At 49.4% G+C, this 19259-nt stretch overlaps 1 protein-coding gene across 1 annotated transcript in view; it reads right to left on the bottom strand.

Annotated features, from left to right (window-relative positions):
* The window catches only part of USP34 (ubiquitin specific peptidase 34), a 600284-nt gene that overhangs the window by 380044 nt on the left and 200981 nt on the right, over positions 1-19259 (bottom strand). The window contains exon 27 of the mRNA XM_082250967.1: positions 11789-11889. Within this exon, the coding sequence (XP_082107093.1) occupies positions 11789-11889 (101 nt within the window). The remainder of the gene's footprint in view (positions 1-11788; positions 11890-19259) is intronic.

Below are 19259 nucleotides of genomic sequence, written 5' to 3' on the forward strand. Positions count from 1 at the left end.
TACTGTCTGACCAGGTAGGAGAAAGGGCAGCTTTTCCTTGCTCAATAGGGTTTGGGGTTTGACAAAGACCCTTAATACACATTGCAGTAATGACCTAAATGAAAGCTACACACTGTTCACAGTAATCCTAGTCTTACATAGACAAATGTATAGTATGCTCATACCAGCGCCTCCCAGCTGCAAATTTTTCATTACCAAGAGAGTTTATTTTCAAATTAAAGTGCATGCAAACTTGTAATGGGCAACATACTTATTAGCAGAAAAGTGTAATGATCAAGCTTAAAGAATATGTAAACCCAACATATACTCCGACTCTTCCGAGTAGGGGGGCGCGCATGCGCGCCACAGGCGGCCCGCTTCCGTTGTGGTCTACCATGGACTTAATGTGTCGGCACCAGTCGATTATCAAGCACAGAGGCAGAACGGTGGTCTGCCTATGTAAACAAGGCAGATTGCCGTTCTGTCAGGAGGGAAGGCATGGATCCTGTGTTCCTACAGGAACATGGATCAACGTCTTCCCCTAGTAAAAGCACCTCCCACAGTACACTTAAACACAGGCTAGGAACACAGTTAACCCTTTGATCGCCCCTGATCACCCCTTTCCCAGCCAATGTCATTAGCATAGTGACAGTGCATAGTTTTAGCACTGATCGCTGTATTAGTGTCATTAGTCCCCAAAAAAGTGTCAGTTAGTGTCCAACTGTCCACCACAATATCGCAGTCCCGCTATAAAATCGTTGATTGCCACCATTACTAGTAAAAAAAATATATATATATATATATATATATATATATATATATATATATATATATATATATATATATATATCCCATAGTTTGTAGACGCTATAACTTTTTGGCAAACCAATCAATACACGCGCATTGGGATTTTTATTACCAAAAATATGTAGCAGAATACATATTGGCCTAAATCCTAAATTCGTGAAAGCATTAACATTTTTATTGGAGATTTTTTGTAGCAGAAAGTAAAAAAATTGGATTTTTGACTTGTCGTAAAATCCATTTCTCTGATGTTAATTGACCGACCCAGCTCCTGATCATCTTAACCATTGGGTTATACTGCCCCCTACAGAAGGACACTAGGCAGAAAAGAAAAGTCTGGCTATGCCTATGGGCAGTCCAGGAAGGTATACTCCCTCTCTCTGCAATAGGTACTCAGTATTGTTACAAGCAGTGTCAGAAGAATTACAACTCCATAGAGGGGTTGGTACTGTGTCTTGTCAATGAACATCAGAGAAATTGATTTTACGGTAAGTCAAAAAACTGGATTTTTGACTTACCGTAAAATCCTTTTCTCTTAAGCTCATTGACAGACGCAGGACTGATATCTTGATATCCGTAGGGTTATACTGCCCCCTACAGGAGTAGGACACTAGGCAGGAAAAAAGTTCTGGCCACACCTATGGGCAGTCCCAGGGGGTATATCCTCTCTCTCACTGCATAGGATGTCAGTTATGTAACAAAGCAGTGTCAGAGACTCATACCAACCCAACTCAAAATAGAGGGGCGGGTACTGCGTCCGTCAATGAGCTTAAGAGAAAAGGATTTTACGGTAAGTCAAAAATCCCGTTTTCTCTGTTGCTCATTGACAGACGCAGGACTGATATCTTGATATCCGTAGGGACGTCCCAAAGCAGTGCCATAAATGAGGGGTGGGATAACAGAAAAAAAATCCAATCCAGAAGGCCAAAACAGAGCCAACCAGAAGACCAGAGGACTCATCGAAACAAGATGATGAGACCCACCTGAAAAAAACAAAAAACCCCGAGGTAGACAAAGGTCCCCTCAAACAGCAGCCTGCAAAACCTTGCGGCCAAAAGAGGCATCCGCCGATGCCAGCACATCAACCTTATAAAATTTTGTAAAGGTATGCACCGACGGACCAGGTAGCCGCCTTGCAAACCTGAAGCACCGACGCCTGATGGCGGAAGGCCCAGGAAGCAGCCTGAGTAGAGTGCGCCTTAACAGGGAACGGAGGAACCCGACCCTTAAAAGAATAAGCCTGCACCATCGTCTGTCTGATCCATCTGGAGATAGTCGCGGCAGACGCAGGCAACCCCCTTTCTAGGGCCATCCGTGATCACAAAAAGTGAATCAAAAAAGTGAAAAAATAGTTGAATCAGCCTTACGAAAAGAGTCAGTAATAGCCAAGTACACCCTGATCGCCCGAACCACATCCAAGGAGTGTAACGCAAACTCCCGAGGATGACTGGGCTTAGGACACAGGGAAGGTAACACAATATCCTCATTCAAGTGAAAGTCGGAAACCACCTTAGGAAGGAAGGATAGATTCGGACGAAGAACCACCTTATCCCTATGAACCACCAGATAGGGGGAACGACAGGACAACGCAGCCAGTTCCGACACCCTGCGTGCAGAAGTGATAGCCACCAAAAAGGCCACCTTCTGGGATAAGGTAAGCAAGGGAATCTCCCTAATATTTTCAAAGGGAGGTTTCTGGAGAACCGACAACACCAAATTAAGATCCCAGGGCGGCAAGGGCGCGCGCAGCGGAGGAGCCAGGTGCCGCACCCCCTGGATGAAATTCCACACCAAAGAATGAGTAGCCAGTGGCCTCTGGAAGAAGATCGCCAATGCTGAAACCTGACCCTTGATAGTGTTCAAGGCCAGCTTCTGCTCAACCCCCCGTTGCAGCAAGGCCAATATCCGAGCCACCAAGTAAGAACGTGGAGGAACCCCGAGGGACTCCCACAACGCGATATAAGACTTCCATGTGCGATGATAGATCTTTCTGGAAGTCACTTTCCTCTCTTTAATCAGAGTAAGAATAACTGAAACGGACAAACCCCTGTCCTTCAGCACCTGGCTCTCAACAGCCAAGCCGTCAAAGCCAGCGATCGTAAAGCAGGATGGAAGATCGGTCCCTGAGACAGCAGATCCTCCCTGAGAGGAAGTAGCCAAGGAGCGTCCGCGACCAGCCTGACCAAGTCGGCGTACCAGGCCCGACGAGCCCAGTCCGGAGCCACAAGGATGACTGGAATTCCCTCCGCCTCTATCCTGCGAAGAATTTTCGGCAGCAACTTGAGAGGAGGAAAGGCATACAGCAGCTGATACTGCCCCCACGGAGCAACCAGCGCCACGCCCGGAATGTGAACTGCGGAAAGCGCCGGAACAAACCGTTCCGCCCAACGAAGAATGCCGGCCACTTCCACGGCCGCCAGAACACTCTTGGTGCCCCCTTGGTGATTGACATAAGCCACAGCCGTGGCATTGTCCAACTGAATCCGAACCGGGCAGCCCCGAAGATGCTCGGTCCAGTGAACCAGGCCAAACCTGATCACTCTCAGTTCCAACACATTTATCGGCAACCTGGATTCTTCCAGGGACCAGAGCCCCTGAGCAGATAGCCTGCCGAGAATCCCTCCCCACCCGGATAGACTGGCATCCGTGGTGACAATCGTCCAATAGATCGGAAGAGAGGACTCCCCCTGACTGAGCATTGGAGACCGAAGTCACCAAACCAGAGATTCCCTGGTCCGCTCGCTCAGCCGGATCCGATTGTCCAAGGAATCGGGATTCCGGTTCCATTTGAGAAGAATCTCCTTTTGGAGAGTCCGTGTATGAAACTGGGCCTGCGGCGACTCCGCACAGAGGAGGAGGTCGTCCAGGTAACCCAGAACCAATATGCCCCGCTGCCGCAACAGCACCAGAACTGGGGCCAAAACCTTTGTGAAAACCCGGGGAGCAGAAGTGAGACCAAAGGGTAATGCCCCAAATTGATAATGGTCCTCTCCCACAGCAAAGTGCAGAAACCGCTGGTGTCCTGCGTAAATGGAAATGTGAAGATAGGCATCCTTGATGTCTATGGACGCCAGAAAATCCCCCTGATGCATGGAGGCCATCACTGTGCGAATGGACTCCACTCCTTGTTGCATCAAGTCCTGCACTGCCCCCAACAGAGCCGTTAGGCGATCCGGGGACAGTCGCATATTGGAAGGGAAGAACCGCACCGGTGGAAGCGATCAAAACTCGATCTTGTATCCCGACCGTATGACCTCGTGAACCCATTTGTCTTGAATCCTGGAGAGCCACGGGTTCGGGAACCGGCGAAGACGCCCCCCACACCCCTGATATGGGTGGGGGCGCACCTTCAGGCTGAAGCAATCTTATCCTCAGGTCTGGAAGGACCGTATTTTTGCTTACCAGACCAGGGCCTCTCGAAACCCCCCAGGGGGGCTTTGGAGGGCTTCGCCTTGTCGCCCGCCCCAGAGGAGCGAAAAAACTTTTTGTGAGCTGAAAAGGAAGGTCCCTGTCTGCGACGAGGTTCCTTACCCTTATTAGCCTGTGGTAGAAAGGTGCTCTTGCCCCCAGTGAGATCCTTGATAATCTCATCCAAGGTAGCACCAAACAGGCGATCCCCCTGAAAAGGGAGATCAGTCAAGGCTTTTTTTGAAGCCTGATCGCCGACCAGCACTTCAACCATAGCATGCGTCGGAGGACCACCGCCGAGATCGACACACGCCCCAGCAATGGAGCAGCGTCCAGTGCGGCGTCACAAACAAACTGTAGCCCCTGCACCATTTGCTCCAGCAACTCCGCCACGGCAGGGGGGAGACTTCTCCCCACCAGGTCATGGCGTAACAGCTTGGCCCATTCCGTCAACGTCTGTGAAAACAGAGCAATGGTAAACATTGGCCTTAAGGCCGACCCTACCAGGGAGAATATGGAACGGGACACAGATTCCGCCCTACGATCAACTGGATCCCGAAAGGACGGGGAATCCTCCAACGGGATAACAGTAGCCTTATTTAGTCTGGAAACCGGCGGATCCACCGAAGGTGGCACCGTCCATTTTTTAAGGAGGGACTCTTCAAACTGGTAGCGCCTAGCAATACTTTTTGGCATCCCAGGGAGTCGTGTTGGACGGACCCACTCCTCCTTGATATCGTCAAAGCATTTGGGAAAGGGAAACACCTTCGCCACCCTGGAGGGCTTGCGAGTGCCAAAGGCAACTTCCGTATGAGCTGCATCCGCAGGTGCAACCTCCAGTTTTAGGGTCTCCCGGACAGACACAATCAGTGCGTCCACCAGTGCCTTGTCTTGCGCTATGGTAGAGGCAGAAAGGTCATCTTCACTATCAGAGGAGACGGGGCGCGAGACAGCAGCCCCAGAGGAGGAACCCGCAGCAGCAGCGACTGGCTCAGGATCAGAATCTGAGGCATCAGACGAGACAGGGGTAGGCGGGGGTCGCTTTTTAGCCCCCCCTGTCCCTGACAGGCCACCTCCACCCGGGACACAAATTACTCCAGGACCGCCGAAAGCGCATCAATGGTGAGCGAACAACCGGAGGGCCCTGCGGCAACCTCGAGGGGATCAGGTGGGGACACATGTGCAGCAGGGTCCATGGCAACACCAGGGGAACCCGTCGGCAAAGTATGACAAAATTGAAGAAAAAAAAAAAAAAACTTTTTTTTTTTTGCAAAATGTCACCCAGCGCTACAGCGCCCCTCAATGAGACAGCGTGCCTTGAGACCCCCGCAGAGAGAGAGAGACCACCAAAAGGCTCACCACACGATGCAACAGAGTTCAAAAGGACTGCTCTCAGCGTTGTCTACATGACAAGAAGTCCTGTGGAGCGATCTTCACGGGTCTAGGGAGGGGCTCCGCCCCCTCACACGCCCTCAGCAACTCCCACAGCTGCCCAGCTCTGCAAACAAAACGAGCTGGGTGTACCAAGATGGCCGCCCCCATGAGCCACATGAGGGACTCCAAGAAAATGGCGGCCTTGCACGCTGCGGTGGGAAGGGGGTCCCCACATCACTAACAGGCGATTGATCGGCAGGTAGGCCCTGGGAAGCCAGGGAGGAAGCCCCCCGCACTGTCGGGACCCTCTCATCCCCCACCCCCTTAGCGGCTTGCACGGACAGCTAGCCGCCACCCCACATACACAAACACCACACACCACAGGGGGGGGCTGGTGCACAGGGGAACAGAGGGGAACCCAAATTAGTGTGGGTCCGACCGTCCCAGGGAGGGGCCTGGTCCACCCCAGAGTCAGTCATGAGGAGAAGGGGGGAAGCATTTACTCACCATACCGGAACCGAGCGGACGCCACTCCAGACAAAACCCCTCGCTGCCCAGTGGGGGGGGGGGTGTCGGCCAAATGAGACGCTGCGACTCGGCCGTCCACCAGTCGTATGCGACTCGGCGGGACGTTTAACCCGCGGGCCAGTCCCCGTCCAGCGGGACTATGTGGCGGCGGGACTATGTCGCGGCCGACCCATCGCGGAGCTGGGCTTGCACGCGCTCGTAGGCCGGCTGGGGTGACTACTGGATCTCAACATCCAGCCCGTCGCCCAGATCCGGCATAATTGCCTGAAGATCTCACAGGAACAACTGGAGAAAAAAGCTAACTAAAAAAGATTTATCTAAAAAAAACTTGCCAGGACCAGAGATCCCAGCAAGGAACTTAGGTCCTAACTCCTGACTAGGCAGAAAAAAAACTGACATCCTATAGCAGGGAGAGAGAGGATATACCCCCTGGGACTGCCCATAGGTGTGGCCAGAACTTTTTTCCTGCCTAGTATACTACTCCTGTAGGGGGCAGTATAACCCTACGGATATCAAGATATCAGTCCTGCGTCTGTCAATGAGCGACAGAGAAATCCCATTTTCTCTTTCGTTCATTGACGGACATGCTCCTGATCTTTATAACCATTGGGATGTCCCAAAGAAGTGTTAAACAGGAGGGGTGGGAACAGCAACACATTCAATGCTGAACAGTAGCCAACCAGGCAACAGAAGCTCAAAAAAAAAAAAAAAACTGGAGCCCACCTGCAAAAAAAGAAAAAATACACCCTCAAAATACACCCCCCAAAAGGAGGATCAGGTCCTCCAAACAGCAGCCTACAAAACCTTTCGGCCAAAAGAAGCATCTGCAGATGCCAACACATCCACTTTATAGAACTTTGTGAAAGAGTGCACCGACGACCAGACCTTGCATCACCGACGCCTGAAAACGGAAGGCTTAGGAGGCACTAAGTGCCCGAGTAGAGGGTGACTTGACAGGGAAAGGAGGAACCTGAACCCTGATGAAGTAGGCCTGAATCACCGTCTGTCTGATCCATCTGGAAATGGTTGCAGAGGAAGCGGACAACCCTTTCCGAGGCCCATCCGGCACAAACAGTGAGTGACTTCCTAAAAGACTCCGTAGCTGCCAGGTACACCCTAATTGCCGAGACCACATGCAAGGCAATTTCATTCGGATGTTTTGGCCTGGGACACAGGGAAGGCAACACAATGTCTTCATTCAAATGAAAATCAGAGACAACCTTCGGAAGGAACGACGTACAGGGGCAAAGAACCACCTTATCTCTGTGAACCACCAAGTAAGGTGAACGACAGGATAATGCCACCAATTCAGACGACCTGTGCGCAGAGGTTAAAGCCACCAAAAAAAAAAAACACCTTCTGGAACAGCGTAAGCAGGGGAATCTCCCGAAAAAACTCAAGGACTTCTGGAGGATAGCGCTTCAAATCGAGGTCCCAAGGCAGCAACAGAGACCGCACCGGAGGCGTCAAGTGCCTAAATCCCTGAAGAAAAGAAGGCACAAGGTAGTATGTGGCCAAAGGCCATTGAAATAAGACTGCCTAGGTCGACACCTGACCCTTGATAGTACTCAAGGCCAGTTTCTGCTCAACCCTTCATGGAAGGAAGGTCAAGATCCGAGTCACAGAACAAGAGCGAGGATGAACCCCAAGAAACTCACATCACGCAATGTACTTCTTGCACGTACTACAGTAGATCTTCCTAGAAGTAGGTTTCCTAGCTTTTAACAGCGTTGGAAATACCGATTCACAACTGTAAAGCAGGACGGAAGACTGGTCCTTGGGACAGCAGATCCTCCCGAGAGGAAGCTTTCCAGGAACGTCGGCGACCAGCCGCACCAGATGGCCATACCAAGCCCGGCAAGGCCAGTCCGGGGCCACTAATTTGACCGGAATCATTTCTGCCTCAATCCTGCATAGAAGTCTTGGCAGAAGCTTAAGAGAAGGGAAGGTGAAAATCAGACCATAGTGACCCCACAGGGCCACCAGCGCATCTGTGGCGTTCACCAGAGGATCCCGTGACTGAGCCACAAACTTCTGCACCTTTATGTTGAGCCGGGAAGCCAACAGATCCACCTTGGGGATGCCCCACCAGAATCACAACTGATGAAACCCCCTCCGGATGAAGGGACTACTACCCTTGGTCCAACGCCGGTCGACTGAGGTAATCCGCCTGTCAGTTTTTCACCTCAGGAATGTATACGGCGGAGAGAGCTGGAAAGAACTGTTCTGCCCACCTTAGAATGGCAGCTACCTCCAGAGCCGCCAGGACATTTCTTGTGCCCCCCCCCGGTGACTGACCTAAGCCATGGCCCTAAAGACGATCTGTCCAATGTTCCAGGCAGTCTGATCCCTCAGAGTTCAAAGACATTGATCAGTAGTCTGGACTCTTCCAGTGTCCAGATTCCCCGGAGCAGAAAATTTGCAGAGGACACCTCCCCAACCAGACAGGCTGGCATCCGTGGTGACCACTATCTAATACAAGGGGAGGAACCAGAGAGTGCAGATTCTTGTGCCATTTGGCCAGAATCTCCCTGCAGAGACCTCATATGGAACTGTGCAAAGGGAACCGTCTCAAAAGGTAGACACCATCAGGCCCAGCAATCGCATGCAAGTCTGGAGTGATGACCATCTGCTGGACAGCAGGAGATGAGTTGCAGCCTGTAGTTTCTGGAAATTGTCCAGAGGAAGGAGCACTCTGGCTAAGGCAGATTCCAGAGTCAGACCCAGATAGTCCAGCTTGTGGACAAAATCAGAGCAGACTTCAAAAAATTCAGAATTCCCTCAAACTCGTATGATTTCCAAGTTTTCCACCAGAGCAGTAGGAGACTCCGCTCGCAGAAGGATGACGTCCAAGTAGCTCAGGACCGCAATCCCCCATTGGCATAAAAATGCAAGCACCGGTGCCAAAACTTTAGTGAAGACCCGAGGAGCAGAGGCGAGACCAAAAGAGAATCCCAAAAACTGATAATGCTCTTCTCTCTCCAACGGCAAAGCGGAAGACCCGCTGGAGACCGACACATATTGGAATGTGAAGGTGAGCGTCCTTGAGGTTGATGAAGGCAACAAAATCCCCCTGATGCAGGGAAGCCACCACAGTGCAAACAAACTCCATTCTGAACTTCTGCAACCGCACAAAGCAGTTCAGCGCCTTGAGGTTCAGAAATTGATGTACCTGCCTTCCTTCCCGGGGACTGTAAACAGGTTTGAGTAAAATCCCTAATAGCGTTGCAAACTCAGAAAAGGTCTTTCATGGTTGCCTTGTTTAATCTGGAAACCTGAGAGTCCACCACCGGTGGACACCCCATCCTCATAGGGGTATCGCCTAGCAAATCGCTTAGGGACCGCAAGAGGACGCTTTGGTCGTCCCCAATCTTCAGTGACAATTCTGTCAAAATAGGAGGGAAGGGAACTCCTTTGCCGCTCTGGATGGCTTGTGAGTGCCAAAAGGGAACCTGCGTCTCCGTCGCAGCTGCGTCCTCCAACTTTAAGTCTCAAGCACAGATACAATCAGCGCGTCAACCAGCGCCTTTTCGTGCGCAGTTGCAGAAGTGGAGGAATCATCCTATCTGGGTGTGTGGTCACAGACCCAGTAGGGTGACCCACATCTGCGGCGGCTGAATCAGATTCAGGATCTTAGGAGACAGATGAGGCAGGGGAAGGCGGGGGCACTTTTACGATAGCCCGTTGCCCAAAAAACACTTCCATCTGGGAAACAAAGGACTCCAGGAACGCCGTCAGTGCATCGATCGATCGATGGATGGATGGACCCCGGGGGCCCTGCAGCCCCAGAGGGGATCAGGTGGGGAGATGTGCTCCAAAGATTCCATGAGTCACCAGAGGGACCCCACAAAAAAGAAGTGTAAAACACTGCCAAGGTACAACCCCCACCGCTCTGGCAGCACCACCTGATTGCCAGTCACAGAGCACCAATCGATCCTCAGCAGAGAGGGAGAGGTCCCCACCAGACTCACCACCCCACAGAAACCAGGCACCACAGCCACCAGGAGAATCTGCACTGCACGAGCAGAAATCAGGAAACGAAAGGATCCAGGAGTCAGCACCAGGGGGGTTCCCACCGCCCCAGAGGGCTCCACTTTTATGGTCACCGCTATTTCCAATGACAAACTACTGAAAAATGTCTGCCGGGCTACACAAATATGGCTGCCGTGCAGTGAAGCACACAGGCTACAAGGGACAGCACCACAAGGCTCCCAGGAGAGACCCTTCGGGCCTCAAGGACAGGCCCAGGCAGGACGGGGGGCCCTGTCAGGAGCCCCTACCAGGTACAAACCCCCCCCCCCCCCCTGCACGTCCGGCCGCAAGCGGCGCACCCCGCCCAATCACCAGCATAGTGCCCAGCCCCACTCCAGGAAGTGGCCAGACCACCCACACGGCCCCAGCCTAAGTGGAAAAGGGGGTGGGTGGGCCTGACGGGAAGGAGGGGGTCCGACCATCCCAAGGAGGGGCCCACGTCCACCCCAAAACCCTCCAGGAGGAGAGAGGGGGGCAGCTACTCGCCATAGCAGGTTGGCACCGCTTCTGACAGAACCCCTCGCCATCAGAATGGGGGGCTGTCGGCCAGCCAGGAGGAACGCTACGACTCGGGCCGAGATCTAATCATATGCGACCTCATGAGGCCTTTATTTCGCAGGCCAGCCCCCGTCCGGTGGGGCTATGTCGCGGCTGACCTATCGCGGAGCTGAGGTCTGCATGCGCTCGCTGGTGAGACCACTGGATCTAGATTTTCCAGCCTGTCGCCAGTCCAACAGTTGATTGTAGATCTCACAGGAAAGAAAGACAGAAGAAAAATTTCTATCTAAAATGAAAAAATTCCCAGGACCAGAGATCCCAGCAAGGAACTAGGTCCTTACTCCTGACTAGGCAGAAAAAAAGTACCTATAGCAGAAAGAGGAATATACCCCCCTGGGACTGCCCATAGGCGAAGCCTTCCTTTTTTTCTGCCTAGTATCCAACTCCTGTAGGGGGCAGTATAACCCAATGGTTATGAAGATCAGAAGCTGTGTCAGTCAATGTATGAAAGAGAAATACTGTTTATTTATTTTTTTCCTCTTTTTTGTTTATAGCTCAAAAAATTAAAACCACAGGAGGTGATCAAATAACACCAAACGAAAGCTCGGTTTGTGGGGGGAAAAAAGGACCTAAAATTTATTTGGGTACAGCACTGCATGACCGCACAATTGTCAGTTAAAATAAAACAGAGCCGGATCGCCAAAATGACCAGGTCAGGAAGGGGGGCAAATCTTACGGAGGTCAAGCGGTTAACCACTGAAGAAAAAAAAAAAAAGAAACTATAACTGCAAAAGGTTGAGGACATGCAAAAATATATTGTAAGTCCAGGTTTTGTTCCCTGAACACGTGATGGTGACAATGCCAGTGAAGTTGTGGTTCTATTTTACAAAATAATTTCCATCTGTAGTGGGTTGAAAGACTAAAAGATATTGACACCTATCCGTTCTGTTATCCCAGAACCTGGAAGAAAAAGAATATATGAAACCTGCCTGTAACTTTGTAGTTACAACTTTGAACATACAACTTTGAACAAAGTAATATTTATTTAGCAAGTATGATGCCAACAACTATTCAAAGGGAGCAAGAGACAGAAGTTTAAATGGTTAGGAAAAAAAAAATGTAATTAAAGAAAAATACCAAGTTAAGCCAATTACATAACAAATACCTGCATGTCCTTAAAACCAAGTTCATGGAGAGTTTTTTCATCATAATCCGTTGTCAACTCATGACCAGATGAAATCATTCGAACAGGACCCATAAGACCACCTTTGGGGGAAGAAAACAAAACCATCTAACTTTTTGCACTAGCAAGCCAGTTTGCGCAGCAGGTTATACAAACAACAATATTAAACAAAACAATATTTAAGGATGCAAAACATGCTGTAATTGGATAGAACATACTGTCTGATATTATAATGACAGGGGGACACATTTACTGTCCTACATATATTGAATTACTTATTTCACAATATAAAAATGTCTAGTCTTTAAACAGAATGGTCCTCAGGCAAAACTGTGATGTTAATTACCAAGCTTGTAATACTGATTAAGCACTTGAGGTGATTGGGGCTTTTTATTATCTTGCACTTCCTTTTATTATTGAATGCCAACATTGAGGACCCATTTGGGCACAGGTGTTAATTTAGCAACAGGTGATTTATTTAACTGGGCTGCCTAACAAAACAGATACATGTAGTATTTTTGGCAGGGCATCGCAACAAACATCCATCGAAAAGTTGTGTTGGGGTGCCTTTAGAATAAATGGCACTGCATAGTACCTACACGCACTGACTTTACACTACTACAGAGCAACAGTGTGAATGGCCCCGTTAAGACCTTTACAATCCATTGCAGTTATGCTTAAAATTAAACATTCTTTTAAAAATGAATAAGCATCAATAAATTGTATTTTTATCTAGACCATCTCTTACATATTTAATTCATTACAATTACTATATGCTCCCTTTTAAAAGTTACCAGAAAACGGAAGAAGAATTTGGACTTGCCTGTAAATTCCATATCTTAGAGCAGCCGTTTTTCAACTGGGGTGCAGTGGCATCCTGGTTAGGAAATTGCTCTGCACATTGTCAGGTCTCACTGTGCCGACAGTTTGTAGATCTGCCGGTCTCAGCCCTGTACAGTATACAGGGTCGAGACTGTCAGGGTTCCAAATTGTCTGCAGAGTGAGAGCCGACAATAATGTGCAGAGGTGACAATATGCAGACCCATGAAAGGGAGAAGCTTCACTCTGAGCGCTGACCTGCTCAGCCTCCCTCTACAGTGGAGGATAAAGTATAAATAAACAGTTAATCTTGCAGTGTGGGGTGCTGAACATGAAAGTGAAAATTAGTGTGTATGTACGTCACTCTTGATTCTGACCCCCCAAACTTTGTATGATCAGAACTGTTATTCTATTCCAGGACTGTTTTTTTAGGGCACATTCACACTAGCAGTAAAGAATGCTGTTCCCCTGAAAAGCAATTTATGCTAGATGACTTTTCAGAGACTTTTGAAGAGGTGATGTGTCATCTCCTCACCGACTGTTTTAACCCCTTCCTGTAAATGCAACACCTTACGTACGTTGTTGCAGGGTGATTGCAGCGAAGCTCCATTCATTGGTAATACCCAGTGAATGCAACAGGGGGTATAATTCCTGCCACATCTGCAAAGCATTGCAGCTGCAAGTGTACAACCCAGGCTGCTGCCTCTAAAAGGTAAAGGGACACTAGTTTGGGGGTTGTAAAAACCGTCCAAGTGTGAAAGAGCTCTTAGACTGGGGTGCCTTGGGACTGAATATACATTCAAAGGGTGCCTTGACTGAAAACAGGTTGAGAAAAACGGTCTTAGTAAAGTACAGGGGTATAGAGTGTCACCATAAGAACCTTTAAGTCGAAAGCTGCACCCTCAGAACAGCAGATATCCACCCTGGTAAAATTTTTGAAAATGTATGAACAGAAGACCAGGTGGCTGGTTGGGAGAGAGAATCTTGGTTCTTAGAGGCCCAGGATACTCCAACTGATCTGGTGAATTAGGCAACCAACAGCAGAAAAGAGGATATTTGTTTTTGAACATGAACTCTTGTAATAAAATCCCTTATGCCCTAGGCAGTACTGAATTTTAAAATAAGGTGTCCCTTGCGAGGTACCATGCAAAAAACAAACAGGGAATCGGTCTAATGGAAGCAGTACCTTTTAGATGCACACCAACGGCTCTGATTATGTCAAGACAATGTAGAGAAAGACTTGTTTTAGATGAGGGTTTCTCAACCAAGGTTCCTCCATAAGTTTCTAGGGGTTCATTGAGCAATTTCTGCTTCTCAGTTAAATTAAAACCAATGACATCAATGATCTTTTTAGCTACCGCTGTAAGGGGCTTTTGTCCTACAGACCACCACGCTTATGCACTGAAACTTGGGGGTATAGTAACAGGTGGCAGGGGTTCCTGAGACCTAAAAGTTGTTTCAAGAGTTCCTCCATGTGAAAAAGGCTGAGAACAATGGGATTTTTGAATTACCGTAAAATCCGTTTCTCTTATGTTCATTGACGGACACAGCTCCTGATCTTCTTAACCATTGGGTTATACTGCCCCCTACAGGAGTAGGACATTAGGCAGAAAAAAAAGTCAGACTATGCCTATGGTCAGGCCCAGGGGGTTTACTCCCTCTCTCTGCTATAGGTACTAAGTTTAGTTACAAGCAGTGTCAGAAGAATAACAACTCCGCAGAGGGGTGGGTGCTGTGTCCGTCAGCGATCAGAGAAATTGATTTTACGGTAAGTCAAAAATCCCATTTTCGCTTTTGTTCATTGACGGACACAAATCCTGATCTTCTTAACCATTGGGACGTCCCAAAGCAGTGTTAAACATGAGGGATGGGAACGGCGAAAAAAAAATTCCCAAGGCCACTTATAGCCAAACCAGGTAAACCGGAGCTTAACCAAAACAACTGGAGCTCACCTGAAAAAAAAAAAAACAAATACACCCTCAAAGAGGACCAGGTCCTCTAAACAGTAGCCTGCAAAACCTTGCGGCCAAAGGAAGCATCCCCAGATGCCAACAAATACACTTTATAGAACTTTTTGAAGTGTGCACGACGATCAGGTGGCCGCATTGCAAACCTGCGTCACTGACGCCTAAAGACAGAAAGTCCAGGAGGCACTGAGCGCCCAAGTAGAGTACGCCCTGACAGGGAAAAGAAGAACCTGACCCTTGATGGAATAGACCTGAATCACCGTCTGTCTGATCCATTTGGAAATGTTCACAGAGGAAGCGGACAACTCTTTCCGAGGCCCATCCCTGAGCACAAATAGGGGGGGTCTAATTTCCTAAGAGACTCCGTAGCTGCCAGGTACACCCCAATAACCCAGATCACAGCCAAGGCATGCAAAGCAATTTCCTTCGGATGTTTTGGCCTGGGACACAGGGAAGGCAACACAATGTCTTAATTCAAATGAAAATCAGAAATTGAAGGTCTCACGGACAGATACAATCAGTGCTTCCACCAGCGCCTTTTCATGCAAGATTGCAGGTGTCGAGGATTCGTCTTCACTATGAGGATTCTGGGCGCGTGGTCAAAGACCCAAACAGGGTGACCCACGTTTGTGGTGGCCGAATCAGATTCAGGATCTGATGAGACAGATCAGACAGGGGAAGGCAGTGGGGGGAGGGGGGGGGGCTTTTCTCTGGCCCGAAAGCCACCTCCACCCAGGACACAAAGGACTCCAGGACTCAGAGAGGGGATCAGGTGGGGAGATGAGCTCCAAAGACTCCATGAGTCACCAGGGGGACCCCAAAAAAAGTGTCACACACTACAAAGGGACAACCCCCACTGCACTGGCAGCACCACCTGGTCGCCAAGCACAAAGTACCAAGCGATCCTCAGCAGAGAGGGAGAGAACCCTACCAGTCTCACCACCCTGCAGCCACCAGGATAATCTGCACTCCAGGCGCGGCCATCAGGAAGTGAAAAGATCCAGGAGTCAGCACCAGGGGAGGAGGAGGGGTCCCTACCACTGAAATTGCCATGCACAGGGCTCCACTGTCATGGCCGCCGCTATTTTCAATTGCAAATCACCACAATATGCCTGCCAGACTAAACAAACGTGGCCGCCGTGCATGGAGCGCACAGTCTACAAGAAAATGGTGGCAATACGAGGCTCCTAAGGACCCAGGAGGGAGCCCTAGGCCTCAAGGACAGGGGGCCCTGGTAGGAGCCCCCACCGGGTACACCCAACTTCCTGCACAGCCGATCGTCCGACACCCCCCCCCCAGATAAAGGGGGTGCCTGATGGGAACCCAGAGGTCTGACAGTCCCAAGGAGGGGCCCGGGCTCCCTCCAATACCCTCCAGGGGGAGAAGGGAGGACAACTACTCACATACCAGGAACAAGGCAGGCAACGCTCCAGACAGAACCTCCTCTCCATCGAAATGGGGGGCTGTCGGCCAGGAGGAATACTGCAAATCGGGCCGAGACCTGGTCGTTTGTAAAAAAGTGAGGAGTTTAACTCGCAGGCCAGCCCCTGTCCGGTGGGGCTATGCCATGGCCGACCTAGCACGGGGCTGAGGTCTGCGCATGCTCGCTGGCCAGAATGGGGTGACCACTGGATCTAGATTATCCAGCCTGTCGCCCAGTCCGGCAGTTGATTGTAGATCTTACAAGAAAAAAACAGGCAAAAAATTTCTATCCAAAAAGAAAAAATTGCCAAGACCAAAGATCCCAGAAAGGAACTAGGTCCTTACTCCTGACTAGGCAGACAAAAAACTGAGTACCTATAGCAGAGAGAGGGAATATACCCCCTGGGACTGCTCATAGGTCTAGTCAGACTTTTTTTCTGCCTAGAGTCCTACTCCTGTAGGGGGCAGTATAACCCAATGGTTAGGAAGATCAGGAGCTATGTCCATAAATGAACGAAAGAAAAAGCAGCTCTGTATGCTTGGGAGCAGGGAACAAGGATAGCAGAACATCCCCACTGAGATGAAATGCATAAAGTTTCTTTGGAAGAAAAGATGTTTTCAAACATAATACAACCTTGTTAGTGTGAAGTATTAGGAATGGCTCTTACAGGAAAGGGCTGCCAATTCAGAAAAATGTCTTACAGATGTTATAAAGAGCAAAAAGGAATATCTCTGATAGGTTCAACTGGTGGTTTCTGCAAAGTAGCGAGAACCAAAATTAAAATGGTTGTAATTTTTTTTTTTTTTTTTTTTAGCTTAATGCAATAAAGGTTTTACTACTTTAATTTATCTGGTATATCTGGTATCACACACGCACCTGTCCCACGGTTCAGTGATGCGGCCGGCGGGAGCCTCGATTCTCTCCCTCTTCTCCTCGCGGTGACAGCTTGCGGCTTCACAGCCGGGTGCACACTGCGCGTCCTGAGTGGACGAGCAATCTTCTGGGACCTGTGCGGTGTCCCAGAAGATTGCAGGGAGGGAGGGGGAGAGAACTTCCGCTCGAGCCGCCTAGGCAGCCCAAGCGGAAGTTGGAGCAGGTACCTGTCAAATCTAGGTAGCCGCTCCCCCCTCCCCCTCAAAAAAATGGATTTTTGTAAAATCTTACCGTAAAATCCTTTTCTCTTAGCTCATCGACAGACGTAGTCCTCGGTGATACACCACCTTCGGGTTATGTTACCTCCGCAGGAGCAGGACTAGACAGGAAATTAAAAAGCTCTGGCCACACCCTAGGGGCAGTCCCAGAGGGTATATCCTCTCTCTCTCTGCCTCAGCAAATCAGTTATGTGAAAAAGCAGTGCTTAGAGAATTTAACCCAACCCAACTCCAAAACAGAGGGGCGGGGACTACGTCTGTCGATGAGCTAAGAGAAAAGGATTTTACGGTAAGATTTTACAAAAATCCATTTTTCTCTAGCGCTCATCGACAGACGTAGTCCTCGGTGATACACCACCTTCGGGACGTCCCAGAGCAGTATCACAACTGAGGGGTGGGAAAATGGAAATCAAATCCCAATCTAGAAGGCCCAACCGGTGCCAACTAGAAGTTTACAATGCTCATCCTTAATGATGAGACTCAACCAAAAAAAGAGAAAACAATTTTTTTTTTTTCAAACAGAAAAAAACCCTCGAGGTAGACCACCGGTCTCCTCAAATTGCGGCCTGCAAAACCTTGCGGCCAAATGAGGCATCCGCCGATGCCGTCACATCAATTTTATAGAATTTTGTAAAGGTATGTACCGACGACCAGGTGGCCGCCTTACATACCTGGACCACTGACGCCTGATGGCGAAAGGCCCAGGAAGTACTGAGCGCTCGAGTGGAGTGCGCCCTAACAGGGAACGGAGGATTCTGACCCTTAATAGAATAAGCCTGTACCACCGTTTGTCTAATCCATTTGGCAATGGTCGCGGCAGATGCAGGCAAACCCTTTCTGGGGCCATCCGTGATCACAAAAAGTGAATCCGTCTTACGGAATGATTCCGTAGCTTTCAGGTATACCCTGATTGCCCGAACCACATCTAAGGAATGCAACGCATGTTCCCGATGATGCTTGGGCTGAGGACACAAGGAAGGTAGTACAATATCTTCATTCAGATGAAAATCTGAAACCACCTTGGGAAGAAAAGATGGCTTAGGATGAAGTACTACCTTATCCCTATGAATCACTAGGTATGGTGACTGGCATGATAATGCAGCCAGTTCTGACACCCTGCGAGCAGAAGTAATAGCCACCAAGAAGGCCACCTTCTGGGATAGAGTAAGCAAGGGAATCTCCCTGATGTTTTCAAAGGGAGGTTTCTGTAGAACCGACAAAACCAAATTAAGATCCCAGGGCGGTAAGGGCGCGCGGACTGGAGGAGCCAGGTGCCGCACCCCCTGGATGAAATTCCGCACCAAGGATTTGGTAGCTAAAGGCTTCTGAAAGAAGATTGCTAATGCTGAAACTTGACCCTTGATGGTGCTCAAGGCTAGCTTCTGCTCAACCCCTTGTTGCAAAAAGGCCAATATTCGAGTCACCGAATAGGTACGTGGAGGAAATCCTAAAGATTCGCACCACGCAATATAAGTCTTCCATGTGTGATAATAGACTTTGCTGGAAGTCGCTTTCCTTGCTTTAATAAGGGTAGGAATGACTGAAGTAGACAAACCTCTGTCCTTCAGTACTTGGGTCTCAATGGCCAGGCCATTAAAACCAGCGACTGTAAAGCACGAAGGTAAATTGGTCCTTGAGACCACAGACACTCCCTGAGACGAAGTTCCCACGGAACGTCTGCGACTAACATGTCCAAGTCGGCCAGGCCGGCTTGAGGAGGCCAGCCTAGAATTTCTATGACCACTGGTGCTGATTGGATCAGAACCAGGCGTCCCTAGAGCTATCTGGCCCCGACCATCCGAGAAAGTCTGGTCGTTTTCTGTTCCCACACATTTATCAGATACCTGATAGTTATCAGGAAAGGTGATCTTTTCTGGTTGAACCTCAGGGACCGAAGTCACCCGACTAGAGGCTACTTGGCCTATCTGGTCAATCAGATCCGATTCCTGTGATATCGGGACTAATCTTAGGAAAAGGTAAAGGAAAAGATCTTTTCAGGGAACGGTAACTACCGCTTCCTGTGGTACTTAAATGTTGGAAGGGAAGAATCGCACCGGTAGTAGTGGTTGATGCTCGATCTAATGTCCTGAATA

The sequence above is a fragment of the Pelophylax lessonae genome (genome assembly GCF_965119305.1).
Source record: "Pelophylax lessonae genome assembly, chromosome: 3".
Lineage (NCBI taxonomy): Eukaryota > Metazoa > Chordata > Amphibia > Anura > Ranidae > Pelophylax > Pelophylax lessonae.